Source organism: Trichechus manatus, unplaced genomic scaffold (assembly GCF_000243295.1).
Source record: "Trichechus manatus latirostris isolate Lorelei unplaced genomic scaffold, TriManLat1.0 scaffold00007, whole genome shotgun sequence".
Lineage (NCBI taxonomy): Eukaryota > Metazoa > Chordata > Mammalia > Sirenia > Trichechidae > Trichechus > Trichechus manatus.
This window is the reverse complement of record NW_004443943.1, coordinates 15,659,948-15,679,361: the sequence shown is the minus strand read 5'-3', so window position 1 is coordinate 15,679,361 and position 19,414 is coordinate 15,659,948. Positions and strand designations below refer to the sequence as shown.

The following is a 19,414-nucleotide window of genomic DNA, read 5'->3' as shown; positions in this document are numbered from 1 at the left end:
TCTTCTGGCTCTAGTTGGTAGAGCCTTACGTTGGAAGGGTGTGTCTCTTGAGTGTGACTGTTAGCTTACACTTCAGAGCTGCGCATCATTTGCTGCACAGTGCGGCAGGCAACCAACTGCATCTTTCCCTGCAAAGACAGAGGGAGGGCACAGCGTGCACATCTGACAGCTGTGTGTGGCTCAGCCTACAGGATGTCTGGTTTGCATTTCCCTCAGCCTTTTAAAGTTCTTCTCAGCCTGGAGATGCAAGCGTGACCGTGGAGCCAGTCCTGACCTCTAAACCAGGGCTTAGCAGTTTCAGCCAGGGCTGGAGTTTTCATGCTGAGATTTTCCTTTCATTTTGTGATTCATGACTAAATATGGTTAGCGTTTCAAGAATAACGAGCTGGGAATTCTAACGTTCTTTCCCTCCCCCCCTTCCCACTAACTACTCATTTTTGGCACAAGATGTGCTGTAGTCAGTTGGAGCAAACCCTCTGACCCGGGTGAAGTTCCAAAAGCAGACATTCTAGCATGTTTTACCTAATTAGGAAATGCTCTGCTCCAAACCAAGCTACTCATTCAGATCAGATAAGAGTTGTAAGCCACTGGGGCAGCTCCTTTCCAGGGACACAAAGATTTCTCTAACATCAAGCTTGCTTTAGGGATTATACAATTCCTCCTGGACATTTTTGACCAAATAAAAGTACATTTATTCAATTCTGAGATTTCTTGACAGACTTGCTGATGCTGACGTCATACTGCAGTATACTCAAACCTTCTCCCCAAATCCTCCCTAGCCAACACACTGGCTATTAAGGAAATCCCTGTATTCATAGGACAGAGTAGAGCAGCCCCACAGGATTTCCGGCTGTAATCTTTATGGAAGCAGACTGTCACATCTTTCTCCCGAGGAGCTGCTGGTGGGTCCGAACAGCCGACATTTCAGTTAGCAGCGAAGCCCTTAACCACTGCACCACCATACCTCCCCATTTTCAGAGACCATCCTAATTCCAAATATTTTATCCTGTTTTTAGCCCTTATTTTTGGTTTAGAAAGCATGCTCAGTACATTGACAGATAGCCTGCTGAATTCTTTGGTGCTGGCTGCCGCCTGCAAATACCCTGGTCTCCTATCGCTTCTTCTGTCTTGTCTCCCTGACAGTTCTCACCTCTCTTCTAGCTTCTTAGTCTACTAGGAAGGAAGGCAAATCACATGACTGCTGAGTATAATTCAGTGCCTGGGAAGGGTGCGAAAGGAAAGGGCCAGCCATTTATAAGTCCTGTTTTCTATTCTTGTACAAGTTGAGAATTTCCATTCTAAGCGTGGAGGCAATGTCTAAAGAAAGCAAAGGACTAGAAATTTAAAAAATATGGATAATGAAAATAATTATGTAATAATAATGAGATTAACATTTGAGTGCTCATAATGTGTAAGCCACATGAACTGTTTTTTCCTTCTTTTAAAAAATTGAATCCCTAGAAGAACCGTATGAGGTATGTATAACTATTACTGCTAGTTTATAGATAAGGAAGATATTTCGAGATGTTAAATGACCTTCTAAGTCACACAACTTGTAAGTGGTGGAGTCCGGATTCCAATCCAGGCAGTCTGACTTTAGAGTCCAAGCTCATAATCACTGTCCTCTGTAATCTCCCTTGTCCTATCTTGGCCAGTTTTGGAAACCTTGCATAAGTCACTTCAACTCCTTGAGCCTCAGTTTCCTCATCTGTCAATTGGAAATAATATTACATGCCTGGAGTTTTAAATGCATTATCTCCTGCAAGGTTCACGTTCTCTGCAAAGGATTATGCACTACGAGGCACTGCTGTGGCAGGTCTAGGCATTTGGAAAAACACAGCCTTGACTTTGTGGGAACAGTCTGGTAGAAATCCAACTGTAATGGCTTGTTTTCTTACTTCTCAGAAATTTCTTTAAAGGAGTTACCTTTTACACTGAAGTCTGGGTGTGCAATGAGCTCACCAATTTTAAAGAAAAGAATCTTCCTCAACTTGAAATCCTAACCAAGATCTCAATGCCAGGCAGACAACTCTCTGTCTTTCTCTCTTTATGGGCAAAAAAAAAAAAAAAAAAAAAAAATTGCCGTCAAGTTGATTCTGACTCTAGTGACCCTATAGGACAGAGCAGAACTGCCCCAGAGGGTTTTGAAGGAGTGGCTGGTGGATTCAAACTGCTGACCTTTTGGTTAGCAGCCAAGCTTTTAACCACTGTGCTGCCAGGGCTCCCTTTATGGGCTGTTTCCCCCTAATTCTGCTTGGAAAGATGGAAAAAGTCCTGGATTGGAAGCCAAGAGGCACCTTGCAGTCAAGCGGACCTGATCTCTCATTTGAGTTCTGCTTCTAACATCCCCTGTGACTCTGAGCAAGATTCTCCCTGGGTTTTCTTATTTGTAAAAATGAGGGCATTGGATGCAAACGTTCTTTAGTAGGCTTTCTATTTCCCAAATCAATAAATCGATACTTGTCCTCCAGCCTTTCAAATTTTCTTAAAGCATCCAAGCTTAAGAGCGGCTATTTAAAATATTGTTTTATTACCAAAGGGCTACATGCTCATTTGGGAAAATTTGGAAAACATTTGGAAACCTAAGGAAGAAAAGTTAAAACACCTATAAAATCCACCACTTCAAGATAACCCCAGTCAACATCTTGGAAAAAATAATCTTTTGCAGTGCATATAAATATATTCTTTAACTGGATCATACAGTGTATACTTTCTCTAACCTACTATTTTTTAGAAAAGAATACATCTTTAGCTTATTTTTCCTTATCCTTCTTGATTGCATCACAGTATGCTAGTACAGGATACATAATCTGTAGGATTCACCCTCATAGCTAGACTCTTAGGTTGTTTAAATAGTAACTTTCATTAATGGAGAATAGTTATGGCTCCCAAAACTTAAAGTGCATTTTTAGAAAGTATTGAATCTTTTTCTGAAGGTTAAATATGAGTCCCCCGGATCCAAAAGATATTTTTCTTTTAAACATTTTACATTAAACATTTTTGATATTTCCAAATTTTCATGTTTCCCATCTCTCAACATCTAGCTTTTGGAAATAAAAAATTAAAGTTCTACCTAGAAAAATGTGATTTTGGGTTGATACAGACAGCAAATTCTAGATACTTCTTTAACAAATGGCAACCGGCTTGCCCTGTGAAGCTCTGGGGTTTGCATCTGCATTCTGAAGTTTCTTCATTCGTTTGCTCGCTCAGTGCATTTTTGAGTGTTTATTGAGCATGTTCGATGTGCCAGCCACTGTGCTAGGGGTCAGTCCTATGAACATGGAAGTCAGACTTTCTGCTTATAAGAAGCTTACAATCTAATTAAAATTGCTGTTAGCTGCCATCAACCTGGCCCCTGACTCATGGTGACCCCATGCACAACAGAAAAAAACTCTGCTTGGTCCTGCACCAGGTCCTCTGCTGTCCACATGATCAGTTGTGTATTGGACCATTGCAATCCGTAGAGTTTTCACTGGCTGATTTTCAGTAGATTGCCAGGCCTTTCTTCCTAGTCTGTCTTAGTCTGGAAGCTCCCCTAAAACCTGTTCAGCATCATAACAATATGCTAACTTCCACTGACAGAAAGGTGGCAGCTGAACTTGAGGTGTATTGGCAGAGAATTGACACCAGGTCACCTACACGGGAGATTAAATTAAAATACCTTGAGGTACCATATTTTTAGGCAAATAACGAGTGCCTTCTACATTTCTTCACCAGCCGTGCCCTCCCCCCACCCCAGGTATTTTTGTATGCTAATTTTTTTACAGCAACATTGTTTGCTTTAAAATATGGTAAATGCAGTGTTAGATAAGGGCCAGCAGAGAAGAACAGAAGAGGGATCCCAACCCAGCCCAGAAGGGTAGGAGTGGTCAGGTAAATGCCACAGCTGCTGAATTATAGCTGGGCTGGCTTCCTCCTGTTGCCTGTAGGATCGTGTGAAGTAGCTCCAGCCGAAGATGTGTGAAGAAGAGGACAGCACCGCCCTGGTGTGTGACAATGGCTCTGGGCTCTGTAAGGCCGGCTTCGCTGGGGATGATGCTCCCAGGGCTGTTTTCCCATCCATTGTGGGCCGTCCTAGACATCAGGTGAGCAGCATTCTGATGGAACAGAGGGAACAGGGCTATAGATTAGGCCCCTTCATGTCCATGGGTATCCTGTAACCTCGTTAAAAACGCACTTTCAGGAATCGATGTCCAGGAATAGGTGCCAGTTTCATATATAATGTAGACATGTTGCCTGGCAGATGTCTATTCAATATAGAGTCTGCCCGTTTTTCATATGTCCTTTTTGTTTAATATAATCATTGTCTTTATCACCATCATCAGAAATCCTTATGAGTTACTGTGATATATACCATAGCTGCTCTTTGGAAAAAACCTAAGATAAAACCTCAGATCCCTCATCTTCATAGAGCTTAATGCTAGGTCAAAGTAAGCATTGTTACCAAATGTAATTTTTCATAATATAACCTATCAAAAAATGTATCTGGACAGCCACATGGTAATTTTACCTAATGTTATAGTATAAACAAAACGTTGGTGACAGCCACATGACAAAAACTGGGCAATTATACCTCAGAAATTCCCCTTCACATCAGAAACGTAATTTGTGCATTGAGCTGATCTGACTGATGTTGATAACCCTCAGTTGGGCATATGTTCACGAGAATAAATGACAGAAGCTTCCATCAATGAATGAAACCTGTCTCTTTGTTGAACTCTGTGCCACGGGGGTATTTGTGACAAGCATTATTTTATAGATCCCTATGAACTGCAGAAGTTTTGCAATTCTAAAACAGTCACTCCGATGCAATTTAAAATCCAGCTACAAGATTTCTCCTTCCTTTTTTTTTTTAAAGCTTTACCTTAATGATTATTAAAAAAAAAAAAAATGCAGCTGACTAATTTAGGCAAATGTCTTAATAGCTGATTGGTATGGATTAATCCATTAGCAATCAAGCACCAAGTAGTCATTTGTAGACTTTTGCTTCTAATGGTTAGAAAACAATATTTATATACTCTTGGGTAGATGATAACTTAAAAGTACAGCTGGTAGGGTTTATAAGAGGCAAAATGTCATTCAACTAAAATGTAAAATTTTATATTCATTCAACAATTAATTATTGAGTGTCAGATATGTGTCAGGCAATTTGCTATAGCGATAAATGAGACATGGCCATCTTTGCCCTAACAGAGCTCATCAAGGAAAGTGAAGACAGAAAGTGAAATAGAAAGTGGCCTTACCCACGGGGTCCCCTATTATTACGAGAAGTGTCCCCTACTGTCAGGAGACAGATTCAAGACTGTTTTCAATCAACTAAGGGATACTGATTAAGAGCAAAGTGGCAATAAGTGTCATTGTCATTGTACTATTGTTGCTACCAAAAGAGGAGCTTTCTAGCTCAACAGTTTAACCCTCTGTGATTTGATTGTAATTAAGTTACAAGTTTTGGGAGAGGCTGACTTGTTACCTGTTGAACCTTTTCAGGGGGTGATGGTGGGAATGGGTCAAAAAGACAGCTACGTGGGTGATGAAGCACAAAGCAAAAGAGGAATCCTGACCTTGAAGTACCCAATAGAACACGGCATCATCACCAACTGGGACGACATGGAAAAGGTACTGGGGGGTTCACGGCAGTTGAACGTTCAGGACACATAGCTCCTGTGGCCCCTGATTGAAAACATTACGTTACTGCTGGGGAGAATAACGGGCCCATATTGCTCAATTGTACTTTTACGAGTAAATGTTTATTCTGAATTATTTTTACTAACTGAAAAAAAAAAAAGCCAGAAATGTTTCTTTAAAAAAAAAAAAAATTCCACGCTTAACAGAGAATATGAGCGCATTAGAGGAAGACATTTCTGTAGATTAGAATAATAGCTCCTTGCCAGTGGTGGGAAGTAATGATCTGTTGTTCCTGTCAACTGGATTACCCTCCCAGGACAAGTGCTGTATGCACAGCAGCCCAGAGGGTTATTCTTCCTTCCCGTCTCATCAGAGGCTGCTTGACTCTCTCTCAGTACAATATTGCTAAAGAGGAGCTGAGGAGGTGGGAATAGTTTTCTCTCATCCGTTCTTGAAAGCTTTTCATGAACTCACTCTGAAAAATACTTTAAAATTTTTTTTTAGTCCCTGCTATAGAAAAGGGGACTGTAATATTGTGAATTTAGTACATTCCTGAATGTCCCTTGAGGCACTGAAGCACAATAGCAACTGACAAAAATTGAAAAGACACCTTTAAAAAAGTTATCTCTATGTTGCATTAAGTGAGGTCTTTATCTCCCCAAAACCAGTTGCCTTCAAGTGGGTTCTGACTCACAGCATCCCCACGTGCTGTCAGAGTAGAACTGTGCTCCACAGGGTTTTCAGGGCCGATTTTTCAGAAGTAGATCACCAGGCCTTCCTTCTGAGGAGCCTCTAGGTGACTCGAATCTCCGACCTTTTGGTTAGCAGTGGAGCATTTTGACTGTTTGCATCTCTTTACCGCCTAGGCCTGTAAAAGAACTAATGAGGAAGAGGGTTAAATCTAACCACCAGTGATCAGAGAAAAAGTAGAAAGAATAATGATAAAAGGGAAATCCCAAACTTGAGAAAGTGACATAAAAAGGTTTAAATGTAGCAAAGTACCTCAACGTCTGGCCTTCTATTTACTCTAACAGTTCACTACACACACACATGCACACACACACACACTCACACGCACACATAATACACACCAGTTGAAGGGAAAAATACTTAATGTTGCTAGTAATAATGCTTAAACCTCTGTCTCCCTCCAAAAATTGAATTTCATGAGGCTGGCTTAATCCAAGATTCTGGATTTAGTTAAGACTTCAGTTTGCACAGTAAGAAGAAGTATTAATATCAGTGGGAAAATACTCTTCACAGTTTCTCCAGGGAGCTGGCAGCATTTCAGAATGCATGCTCCTCGAGAGAATTTCTTAGAACAACAACAACGACAAAAAAAAATTATTTCTAAAATTTAAATTCAAAGCATGTTCTGTCAAGTTCAGAAAGCGAGAGAGAGAGGAGAGTGAGACTGGCTGCTTGTAAAATCATGTCAGAGTAACCACAGTGTATACGACTAGTAGGATTTCTTGAACACTCCGCGGCTTTTTCTCCATCAAAGGAACAGAACTTTCAGGAGGAGTCCCATTTCCTTTCAAAAAACCACAAATTCAAAACCAAAGAAACTGGAACAAGATAAAGAGTCTCTAAAGTTGATCTTGCTTCTGTTAATTCACAAATTTCACCGGTAATTTTTTGTTTTGTTTGGTTTTAATCCTGAATGAATCTAATATTCCTGATGCTAGTGGAGAATTTTCATACTTTTTAATACTAATTAATTAATTTGGCCCTTTTTACAACGGTTTGTTCTTTTTTGGCATCCAGGGATTAAAGAAAGTGCTCAACCATAGAGCAAACACTTATGTCCAAAGTATATTCGCACAAATACACTATACATCAAACCAAAAACTAAACCCATTGCCTTCAAGTTGATTTCTGACTCATAACAACCCTATAGGACACAGTAGAACTGCCCCATAGGGTTTCCAAGGAGCAGCTGGTTGGTGGATTCAAACTGTCGACCTTTCGATTAACAGCCTGAGCTCTTAACCTCTGTGCTACCAGGGCTCCACACTATACACGAGAGCTGGCTTTTCTGGAAACATCTGAAGGCTAAATGCTGCCCATGAGTGGAAGCTCCAGAGTGGGCCAACAGAGGCAGGCTTCTCCCAGCCCTGGAGAGCAAATGGGGGAAGGAGGCAACAGGCAGGGAGACCTGTTCTCTTCTCGCCATACACTGCAGAGGGAAATTTCCCTGGAAGCTTTAACAATGGCAATTAGGTTTTCTTCATTCATTCATTCATGCAAGCATGCATTTGTCCTTTTATTGAAACTAAATCACTTTCCTATGAATATTAACTAAAATGCAAGGAAACAGTGAAGAACATGTAGTTGAATGATTACAACATTTCCTCTGGGCCAGACACTGAGCTGAATAGTAACTCTAGGGCTATCTTTAATTCTCACAAAAACCCAGTGAGGAACATGTTAATGATATTCATCTCCATATCACCAATTGTGAGGCTAAAGGTGAAAAAGATGAAACCTTGCCTAAGCTCACACAACCAAGAAATGGCAGAGCTGGTATCTGAACCCAGATCGATTCCGGAGCCTGTGCCCTTAACCACTATGGAATCCTGCCTCACAGACCGGGATTTGGGTTTTGCTCAGCCACTTAATGGATGTGAATCCTTGGGTAAGTTACTCACATTCTTTGAGCTTCAGTCTCTGCATCTGTAAAAATGGGGACACATAATGAGTACTTGCAACATTTCACTTGGGTCTCGTTTCATTTAGCTCATTCTGGTCCCTTTTTGGGGTCTGCAGTGCCCCAGGACACCACATCATTGTGTTTCTCCTCTGTCCCCCACACCCTGCTAGATCTGGCACCACTCTTTCTACAATGAACTTCGGGTTGCCCCTGAAGAGCATCCAACTCTGCTCACCGAGGCGCCCCTGAACCCCAAGGCCAATCGAGAGAAAATGACCCAGGTAAATACCCACCCCAGGACCTGCTATGGAATGATGGTGGATGGTGGTACTTCTTGGTTTGAGGAAAATCTTGCTTGAAAGGGGCAATGCAGGACAGCAGAGAGAAAGTCCAAAGTAGCCATCTACCAATGGACTGACCACTCTCCAGGAACTTGGGGATTCTAAGCAGCAGGAACTTAAAGAGCCCACTTAATTTCTCAGAGTCTCAGTTTCCTTGTCTAAAAATTGGTGATAATAATACTATCATTATTTTTCAAAGGATTGATATGACGCTTAATAAGGCAAAATGATAAACGCGTATCATGGAGCCTGATACGGTCAGCATCCAATAAATAGTCATAATTATTGTCATTATTATTATTTGTCAGAGGCTCAAAAGTCCTTACTGCAGGAGACCATCCAGTTCCTCAGCCAGAGAAGGTTCCTAGTTTGTATGAGCTATTAAATAATAACTCCTAACATAACTTTAACGCTTGCTATGGTCAAGCACTGGGCTAAGCATTTTACATTCATTGTGTCCTCAAATCCTAACGACAGTTTTGTAAGGCAGGAACTATTATTATCCTGGTTACATAAATGAAGAAATCAAAGTTCAGAGGGCTGGCACTGATTCAGCAGCTACATAAAAAAGTCCAACAAGTGAAAGGGAACCTCAGACAAATTAGAACTGGAGCTGAGTCCAACCAGTCCAAGCTTCAGACTTCAAAGGTCTCTTCCAAGCTTCAGGTTTCAAAAGTCTCTTTCTTTGAAATCTGGAAGTTGTCTTTTCTTTCTGTTTGGGCGCTGAGAGAATTAAATAAGTCCTAGACTGCCCAAGCAAGAAAAGCCTCAGAGTTCATGTAGTCCAGCCTCCTCTGTTTACAGTTGAGAGTCCTAGAATGAAGCCCACACTAGTCAGCGATTAGTGAATTCTCCCAGGTCACATTCCAGTCAAGGCCACGCCAAGCTCCAGAGCTAGGCCCTCGTGACCCCTAGCTAGGTCTTCCTTCCTCATTCCATCAGAGCACCCATGTGATGGTCTCTCCTTTCACACCATTTCTTCTCTCCTAGTGACAAGGGCTGCCCTGGCCCTCCTTTATTCTGGTCTCCTCTGCTCAGAACCAGGCAGGCACACTTGCATGCTCTCTAGGAACATTCTTTGTAAGACTGACAGCATCACTAATTTAGCTCTTTGGATTGCTTTGCAGATCATGTTTGAGACCTTCAATGTCCCAGCCATGTACGTAGCTATTCAGGCTGTGCTGTCCCTCTACGCCTCCGGACGTACCACTGGTAGGTGGCTGGGAGGAGTGAATACACTGCTAGTCATGGGATTTGAAGGTTATAAACGTGTGGGCTATGATGGACTGAGAGTTTGTTAAAACTGACAGCGCTAACACCAGTCCTAAGAGAGCTTTTCACCTTTAAAAATAAGCCCTTGACCATATATTTCCGGCAGGACTTTCTCTATTGGTTTCCTCCTTTTTTCCCTCCTACTCCTTCTGTTGGTCTTTCCCAAGCCCTGCCCCACCTCTCCTAGCCCACCTATGAAATGTCTTCTTTCTTCCCTTTCAAAAAAGAGGCTTAGAAATTCCCTCTCCCTCAAGGCTTCCTTCTACTAAGCCATCAAGTGAACACACATCAGCTGCTGTGGTGACTTTTATCATGCCCAATTGTCCCTCAGGCATTGTGCTGGACTCTGGGGATGGTGTCACCCACAACGTTCCCATCTATGAGGGCTATGCCCTGCCCCATGCCATCATGCGTCTGGACCTGGCTGGCCGAGATCTCACCGACTACCTCATGAAGATCCTGACTGAGCGTGGCTATTCCTTTGTGACTACTGGTGAGGCCCATGGGAGAGAAAGGCAGAGGGTGCAGAGGTAGTGTGTTCTTCACAGTAACTTACAGGACCGCAGCGACTATCGAAGAAGATGATGGCAGCCTTGCGAATGGCAAGCCTGGCTCTAATGCAGTGCAGGCAAAATACAACCTTTCTCGTTAGGTGAAATTGCAAAATGAGTATAATATTTCCTTGAGGAGAACAGTTGCAGTTGTCTAGTATTATGAGATAGCTGTGTTATTCGATCTTTTTAAATCCCTTCCATTCGCAAATAGACAAGAGACAGCACAGAGACTGAAGACAGTATGGTGTGATGGTTGACCGTCTTTGGAGACAGCTAGAGAGGGCCTGGGTTCCAACTCTGTCACTCACTGTCTCTGTGACCTTGAACAAGTTACCCTGCCTTGCTAAGCCATGGTCTCTTCATCTGTAAAATGGAGATAATAATAGACCCTATCTCACATGATTGTTGTTTTAAATGAGATAATGCATATGAAATGCCTGGCACAGAGTGAGCATTCAATTGTCATCAGCTATTAGTAATATACTACTAACTACTTAGTGTTATTAATTAGTCATTAATGATTAAATAATTGGTATTACTAATAGTAACCCAGTACCCCAAAAAAAACAAACCAGTTGCCATGGAGTTGATTCCAACTCCATGACAACCCCATGCATTGCAGAATAGAAATGCATGCACTCCACAGGGTTTTCAGGCTGTGACCTTTCAGAAGTAGATTGCCAGGCCTTTCTTCCAAGGTGCCACTGGGTGGGTTTGAACTACCAGCCTTTGCAGTTAGTAGTCAAGTGCTTAACCATTCGCACCACCCAGGGCAGCGGTTAATGTCTTGACTCTAAGCGGGTGCCACCAACTCACCTTCCACAAGAGAACAGTTGCCAGAAATTACTAGAAACTGGAAGGTCCTTAAGTGCCTTTGGCTCTAGCTGTCTGCCCTCCCTCACCATTTTGGTATTGTCCAAACGTTTAGATTTCTGCACATACCTGAGGCTTACCTGAAGATATTAATGTCTTTTGGGATAGGGAGTTGATTAATTCCATCCTTCCTCTGCTCCTCACGGAGAATCCAAGACACTTCCAAAAGGTTCCTAGGGACTCAGATGTAGCCAACAGCTTAGAACTTGAGAGGGCAGAAGTCTGAAAGGCATCTGCATGCCCACTTCTTCCATTCCTCCAGTATACACCACTGGAACCTTCTGGACTAGGAATGGTCCTGGAAGGTGATAGATGTCCCAAGGGTTTGAGCTGGAACTTGCATGTGCCAGGCAACACAAATCTCTGAGGCTTTTTGAAAACTGTGTGGTCCCTGTGGAGCTGATTCATCGTAAGGCTTCCTGGTTAGCTAAAAATCCAATACAACAGTTATAAAGCAGTTATAACAGAGGGGAATTAGTTATCCTGCAAAATAGTTGTTATATAAAAAGGTTTCCCACCCTGTGCCTTTGTGCTAACTCATTTTATTCCTGTTATGCAATTCCCAGACAATACTTAAGGGCTTACTATGTGTAAGACAGAGCCCTGGTGGCATAGTAGTTAAGAGCTTGGCTGCTAACCAGAAGGTCAGCAGTTGGAATCCACCAGGCGCTCCTTGGAAACCCTGTGGGGCAGTTCTATTCCGTCCTATAGGATCACTATGAGCTGGAATCAACTCGATGGCAACAGGTTTAGTTTTTTGCGTTTTATGTGTAAGGCACTCTGCTAGGAACAGATGTAGTTCCCGAGTGGACCAACAATTTAATTACTGTGATGGGTTTTGGATCGCAGAGTATTGAACTTAACGTACTTCTTTGAAGAACCATAACTTGTGGGAGAGAGTGAAGTAGGGCAGGTGAATTGTTACGTCTTGTGCAAACCCTGCTGTTTGCTGTAATGTTTACGTCTCGTTGACAGCTGAGCGTGAGATTGTCCGGGACATCAAGGAGAAACTGTGCTACGTAGCTCTGGACTTCGAAAATGAGATGGCCACTGCAGCGTCTTCCTCCTCCCTGGAGAAGAGCTACGAGCTGCCCGATGGGCAGGTGATTACCATTGGGAATGAGCGTTTCCGCTGCCCGGAGACTCTGTTCCAGCCATCCTTCATCGGTAGGCAACAAACATCCTTGCCCTAGAAGGGGAGGTCACTCTTTTCTTCAGTATCCAGCCAGCCCTTGGCCACCAGAGCCATTCTGCGCATGTGGTGTGTGACAGGAGCCACTGACCAAAAGCATTTCTAAACCAGGGGAAGGGAAAGAGTGTTGTATTTTTAAGGTGGGAGCATGTAAGGGGGCCAAGAAGGGAGTTTTCTTGATAGGAAAACACTACCAATCTGTGCTGTAGTCAAGCCAAAAGCATTCTTGGTGCATGATGAAAGAATTGAGTATTGTCTGTGCTTGGGATACAGTGGAGCCACTGGGATAGGTGGGAGTGGGGCGCAGGGGCTTCTCTATGGAAAGTAGTGCCTAGGGCAATTAGTGTTAAATTGCTGAATGATCTGTCAAAACTGGAGATAAAAACTGTGATGGCTAATAGGAACTGCTCATTGGTGCCCCTTCTCAAGCTGCGCCCAGGGTACGCAGGGCAGCTGTGCCCTACCTGCCCCCCTACCATAAGCCTTTGGGTGGAGGGGTTGCTGAGAGTTTGGGACGGGCAGGGGGAGAGAAATGGAAGAGTACCCAAAGTGAGCCTGCTACGTCATTAGCATTGATTTTGAGAGATCGGGTGGCAGAGTTGTTTACAGAGAGCTGGCTCCAGGAGGGAGGAAGACTGGCTTTGACTCTTATTTCTACCATGTTCTATTTTTCTGATCTTGGGAAAGGCACTTAGCCTCCCCAAGCCTTAATCTCCTCATCAATAAAATGGGGACCATAATAACATCTATGTCATAGAACGGCTGTGAGAATTACATGAGTGGTTAAGGGCTATGGCTGCTAACCAAAAGATCAGTGGTTTGAATGCACCAGCCGCTCCTTGGAAACCCTATCGGGCAGTTCTACTCTGTCCTACAGGGTCGCTATCAATTGGAATCTACTTGATGGCAATTTTTTTTTTTTTAATATGTAGAACATTTAATGCCTGGCAAACAATAAAACCAAAACCCGTTGCCATTGAGTGCCGTTCCGACTCATAGGGACCCTGTAGGACAGAGTAGAACTGTCCCATAGAGTTTCCAAGGAGTGCCTGGTGGATTCGAACTGCCAACCTTTTGGTTAGCAGTGGTAGCACTTAACCACTGTGCCACCAGGGCAAACAATAAGCACTCAATTATTATTAGATATTGTCAGTAATTAATAATTGTATATTATTGTTATTAGAGTCTCTAGGTGGTGCTAACGGTTAATATATGCTCAGCTGCTAATCAAAAGGTTGGAGGTTCAAGGCCACCTAGAGGCACCTCAGAAAAAAGGCCTGGTGATCTCCTTCTGAAAAAAATCAACCACTGAAAACCCTATAGAGTACAGTTCTACTCTGACACACGTGGGGTCACCATGAGTCAGAACCGACTTGGAGGCTATTGTTTTTTTTTTTTTTTTCCCAATTACATCCCAGCCCTGCAAAAGGTGAAATGCCATCTAGAGGTTCTTTTCAAAGGGCCCACATCAAATATTTTCTATAAGTTCAGACAAAAAAATATTATTAGGTTTGAAGGAAGATGAGTTTGTCCATTAGGATGAAACACTTTTCTGACGATTCAGCACCATTTAGCTGTAAGGGGTGAGTACAAGGCAGCAGCTAGAGAGGGGCTTGGGAGAGCAATGGCCATGGCATTGGCTCGCATGGGACCTTCTGCAGGGAGTTTGAAGGCTTTGACCCTTATTTGAACCATATATAGTAGTAAGTCCATTACAAGTCAGTGGTGTTATGTTTTCGCCCCTTGTGGAGATGCTGCAGCAGGGCTTCCTCATTAGGCAGGACGTGGAGCACAGCAAGGCCCTAAGGTGAGTGGGTTCTGGATTATTATGCCTGCCTAGCTTCCGTCCAAAAGAAGCCCTAGTGGTGCAATGATTAAGCGCTCAGCTGCTAACCGAAAGGTCAGTGGTTTGAACCCACCATCAGCTCTGTGGGAAAAAAGACCTGGCGATCTACTCCAATAAGGATTACAGCCTAGAAAACCTTATGGGGAAGTTCTAACCTGTCCTACAGGGTTGATATGAGTTGGAATAGACTCCACAGCATACAACAATAACAACAACAGCTTCAGTCCAGGATAAGGCCACCCAGTCATTCAAGTCTGGTGTCTATATCTAATCTGGGTTTATCCCCCACCCGAAGACCATGGCCTGTGCCTCTTTTCCAGGGATGGAGTCTGCTGGTATCCATGAAACCACCTACAACAGCATCATGAAGTGTGATATTGACATCCGGAAGGATCTCTATGCTAACAACGTCCTCTCAGGGGGTACCACCATGTACCCTGGCATTGCCGATCGGATGCAGAAGGAGATCACGGCCTTAGCACCAAGCACCATGAAGATCAAGGTATAGTTCAGGCCCCCCGCTGGGCCACCAACGGTGCCAGCCCTATCACCAGACATGAAGGACCCTTCAGGGGCCACATCTTGGTCTCATATGCTCATGGATTCTAGGGCTGAGCAGGGTGTAAAATCCCATATTTTGCAGGATAGACGTCAACTCATTTTGCAAGAGAATTTGAGTAATTTTGTACAAAATCCAATCTATATGCACCTTTGTCCATAAGCAGCTATAATAAGGCTCACATCACTTTAAATTATACATTTTATTGTTTTTCCTCATTATAAATATAATGCATCTCATGTGCATAAAGTTTTAAAAACAGAGATGAGCCAGACATTTCTGAAGCAGTGTAAACCCTGTAGATTGAGCAGCTTACACTTTTCTTCCACTACTCAGTGTGACCACATCTCAGTGGCCAGGAATTAGGATTTTATCTTCGTCTCTCTGTTTGGCACACCTTTTGCTAGAGGTGCTCAACCCCATAGAATGACTCCAGGATGACCCAGCTCCACCCCTGTGCCACCAGGACCCCTATATTGTGAGAGTTTTAAGTCCCAGTGAAAGGAACTCAGATTAAATGTACATTACTCTTTGGAGGCAACCTGTACATAGGGCTGATGACTTCTCAAAGGCCATTACCACTATCAGAAATCAGAAGGCCACCCTGGGACCCTTTGACCCATGTCACCAGGAGCAGGAGAAAGGGCAACCCTAGGGCATTCACACACACGAGAAGGGTTCGAGCAAGTTGTCTATTATCCTCACTCCCTTCTCTTTTTGGAAAGGCTATGAAGCTAACATAATTTTAAGAGAGCATGCTATACCGAAACAGTCTCTTCCCACTACAGGCTCTGGGGAGTCCCGCCCTAAAGGACTGCAGGGTGAGAGGTGTGTTCTGAACGGTTTGTGTTTCTTGCACGCCCCTACGATCAGTGCTTACCTCCTCTTGCTCCCACACGGGAGAAAGAGATGAAACCAGCCAATAAGCTGGTACTGTGACAGAGCCAAGCTAGATTGGGGATATACTATAAAGAGAAGCTGTAGCTAGATGTGGGCAGTTCCTAGTTCTCCAAACTTGGCTTCTTAAATAGAAGTGAATGGGGAACTTGGGGGCTACAGTGTGGTGAGGGAGTAGTGAGAATAGTTAAAAACCTATGATGGTAAGATGATGACGTTAGGGGAAATGAAAACTGGGTGAGGGGTCTACAGGAACTCTCTGTATTATCTTTGCAACTTTCCTGTAAGTCTAGAATTATTTTTAAAAAAACAGAAAACAAAACACCCAGGACAGACCTGAGGTTGAATATTGGGTATGACACTTACTGATACTTACAACCAGTGTGACCTGGGCAACTTACTTAAAAGTTTCTCAGCCTCTGTTTCTTCATCTGTAAAACAGAAGTAAGTTAAGACTTACTCGTTACAGTGGTTGTGAGAATTAAATGAAATAATACATGTAAAATGTTTAGCATAGTGCCTGGCACAAAATAAGTGCTCACTAAATGTTAGCTGTCTTTATTCAAAGTAAATGCTCAATCAGAGTTTGGGGGATAAGAAGAAATTAAAGACTTTAACCACGGTTTCAGAAACACCTTGCCTTTTGGCCCAAAGTGTCCATTTTCATTTCTACCCAAGATTCCAAGAATGGAGTGGAATCTAGAATTGCTCAGCTCCAGCTGTTCTTTGAGATGCTAAAGGTGGATGAGACACCTGGCCTGATTCCCAGCTGTTGCTACCGTGGCAGCCATGACATCACTGTGCCCAAATCATTCAGTCATTTAAGAAACATTTCATGCCTTTGCATTGAGTAAGGCCAGCCAGTATGCTTAACTGGGACCTATTCCAGGGGCATGTTCATCCAACAGGGAACCCTACCTAAACCCCTCAATATTAAATAGTGCATCTCGGTGGAATTTCAGAGAGCAGGAATTGACTAAATCAGGTGGAAGAACACTAGCATAATAAATTCTGGCACAAATTAAATGTCTCCTTTGAAGACGCTGGTGTTTCTTTGCACAGAAGGGATGTGGCTTACTGAGTTCTGAGGCACAGCGTGTGGAAATCAGAGACATTGTCAGCGCTCTTAAGCTGAGGTCACTGCAGGATTTGGGACCAATTTTCACTCAGTTGAAGAGTGAATGCTGTAGAAGTGTTACCGTTGCTTTGAATAGACTGCTGAGGGAATTTGCTCGTTGACGAATTTCTAAATCCACAGTCTATTCACACGCCCTTGGCATCTGACAACGAGCCCTAGTGGCACAGTGGTTAAGTGCTCAGCTGCTGACTGAAAGGTCGGCTGTTCCAACCCACCAGCTGCTCCGCGGGTAAAAGATGTGGCAGTCTGCTTTCAAAACATTACAGCCTCGGAAACCTGATGGAGCAGTTCTACTCTATTCTATAGGGTCGCTATGAATTGGAATCCACTGGACGGCAACGGGCTTGGTTTGGTTTTGGGCATCTAACAGCCAAGTGTGTCTGTGCTGCACACGGACCTACAGCCAAGTCCATAAAACGGGCCAGAGTAGAATGCCCAGGCCCTTGTTTGAGTGCACGAAATTACATTTCTTTCTCATCCTGACCAACAGATCATTGCCCCTCCGGAGCGCAAGTACTCTGTCTGGATCGGCGGCTCCATCCTGGCCTCTCTGTCCACCTTCCAGCAGATGTGGATCAGCAAACAGGAGTATGACGAAGCCGGGCCCTCCATTGTCCACCGCAAATGCTTCTAAAACACGTCCCTGCTCTGTCTGTCTCTAGCACATAACTGTGAAGGTTTTGTGGAATACTGTCTTAGTTCCTTTCCAATTCATTCCTAGCCAAAGCTCTGACTGGCTACCTATGTGTTTTTTAAATAAATCTGAAATGTGCTATCAGTAATATGCTGACTTTGGCGTTTATCATCCCGCTGATCTCACTTGTTACAGGGTGGCCCCCTCTAGTGGCCAACGGAGGCTACAACACAACTAGGATGGCTATGTTTCCCATGCAAAGGACTGTTTGTGTTAGTAGCCATCAAGTCAGTTCTGACTCATGGCGACCTCATGTGTGCAGAGTAGAACTGCTCCATATGGTATTCAAGGCTGTGACCTTTTGAAAGCAGATCGCCAGGCCTTTCTTTCGAGGTGCCTCTGGGTGGGTTTGAACTGCCAACCTTTCAGCTAGTAGTTAAGCACTTAACCGTTTGTGCCAGCCAGGGACTCTCAAGGAGTAACTAAAAACCAAAAGCAAAGCAAACCTGTTGCGGTCTAGTAGATTCCGAGTCATAGTGACCCTACAGGACAGACTAGAACTGCCCTATAAAGTTTCCAACGAGCAGCTGGTGGATTCAAACTGCTGACCGTTTGATTAGCAGTCAAGCTTTTAACCACGGTGCCACCAGGTCCCCAAGGAGTGACTAGGGGTGACCAAAAAAAAAAAAATGTGTGCATCAGTAAGTTACATCTCCTTTCCCCTACGAGGGCGGCGGGCGGGGGAGGGGAGTCGGCATTTGTAGTGCTCATTATCATATTAAAGATTCTGAGAGTTTGACTATAAAAAAACTTTTGCTATTGTTCAACCAGGTATTTAGCTGTAAATAAATGCTTACCAGGCAAGGGCACTCCATACCCACTAGACTAAAATTTAAGGATGATTGAGACCGGATCACTTTCGTTTTTGAAGCAAAAATCACCAAACTTTCCTGTCATCGCTGCAGGGTTTACGTAAAGCAAAACTAAACAATCTGTTAAACTGTTGTACTTTATAACTACCACCAGGGAGCACGCGTTCCCTAATAAAGGACGAGGACCTGCCCAGAGGCAAAAATCAGGAAAACCAGAACCACGCAGGAACGTGCATTACTGAAATGTTCCTTCCTTGTGCGCCACTCAGCTGCACTGCCTATGCAGCTCCTCTCAGTCATAGATCTATAACTGCTCCTGTGATTTTATAAGAGGCCCAGTTAACTGAAGGACTGGGCTTCCAGGAGTAGCAGAGTCCCATTGATGAGTTTTGCAGGGATTGACAGAGGAGATAAAACCAGAAACATACAGTCCTTGCCGCCTCCTGAATCCTCTTCTCTCCCCCAACAATAACAAACCAGACTCTAAAAGGACGAGCTAGCCCTTGCTCCTCCATGACCACCTCCAGCTTACCAGACAGTATTGCATAACTGCTGAGGACCGTACGGGTTTCTGTTAACATTAATCCCCATTACGCCGCAGCGTTGTGCCATGGGCGGATGAGTAGAAGGCATTTTCAAATTTTTTTAAAAAAACAAATAATTCTCTGTAGTCAGGGTGGCATCTTGTGCAGCCAGGCTGAACTTGAATCTCAGTGGTAGAACTTCCAAGCCAGTACCAGTTAAAGAATTTCTGATTATAGTGAGGGAGAAGGCCACCCGGCTCAACACACACTCAGAGTCTGACCAGAAGCCCACTGCTGTGACTAGGCTTATTAAAAGAGATAACTGTTAAAGCAGGTCTGGGCAGCCTGGGACATGGTTCTTACACATCAGAATATGAAAACCAGATGTGCACAATACTGGCATCAAAACCAAAAAAAAAACCTGTTGTCGTTGA

General features: G+C 43.6%; 1 protein-coding gene across 1 annotated transcript; it reads left to right on the top strand.

Annotated features, from left to right (window-relative positions):
• Window positions 1–2,157: 2,157 nt before the first annotated feature.
• On the top strand, window positions 2,158–17,947 carry ACTA2 (actin alpha 2, smooth muscle). The gene is made up of 8 exons (XM_023739849.1): window positions 2,158–4,085; window positions 5,488–5,616; window positions 8,449–8,559; window positions 9,747–9,831; window positions 10,223–10,384; window positions 12,294–12,485; window positions 14,677–14,858; window positions 17,441–17,947. The coding sequence occupies exons 1-8, from the start codon at window positions 3,957–3,959 to the stop codon at window positions 17,582–17,584; spliced, it is 1,134 nt and encodes a 377-aa protein (XP_023595617.1). The 5' UTR covers window positions 2,158–3,956; the 3' UTR covers window positions 17,585–17,947.
• The last annotated feature ends 1,467 nt before the right edge of the window (window positions 17,948–19,414 follow it).

What these genes read in the sequence shown, in the direction of transcription:
- ACTA2 (XM_023739849.1), top strand. Translation starts at nt 3,957, where the DNA reads ATGTGTGAAGAAGAGGACAGCACCGCCCTGGTGTGTGACAATGGCTCT. An exon ending in TGGGCCGTCCTAGACATCAG is followed by an intron (nt 4,086 to 5,487) that starts GTGAGCAGCATT and finishes GAACCTTTTCAG; the next exon opens with GGGGTGATGGTGGGAATGGG. An exon ending in GTTCCAGCCATCCTTCATCG is followed by an intron (nt 12,486 to 14,676) that starts GTAGGCAACAAA and finishes CCTCTTTTCCAG; the next exon opens with GGATGGAGTCTGCTGGTATC.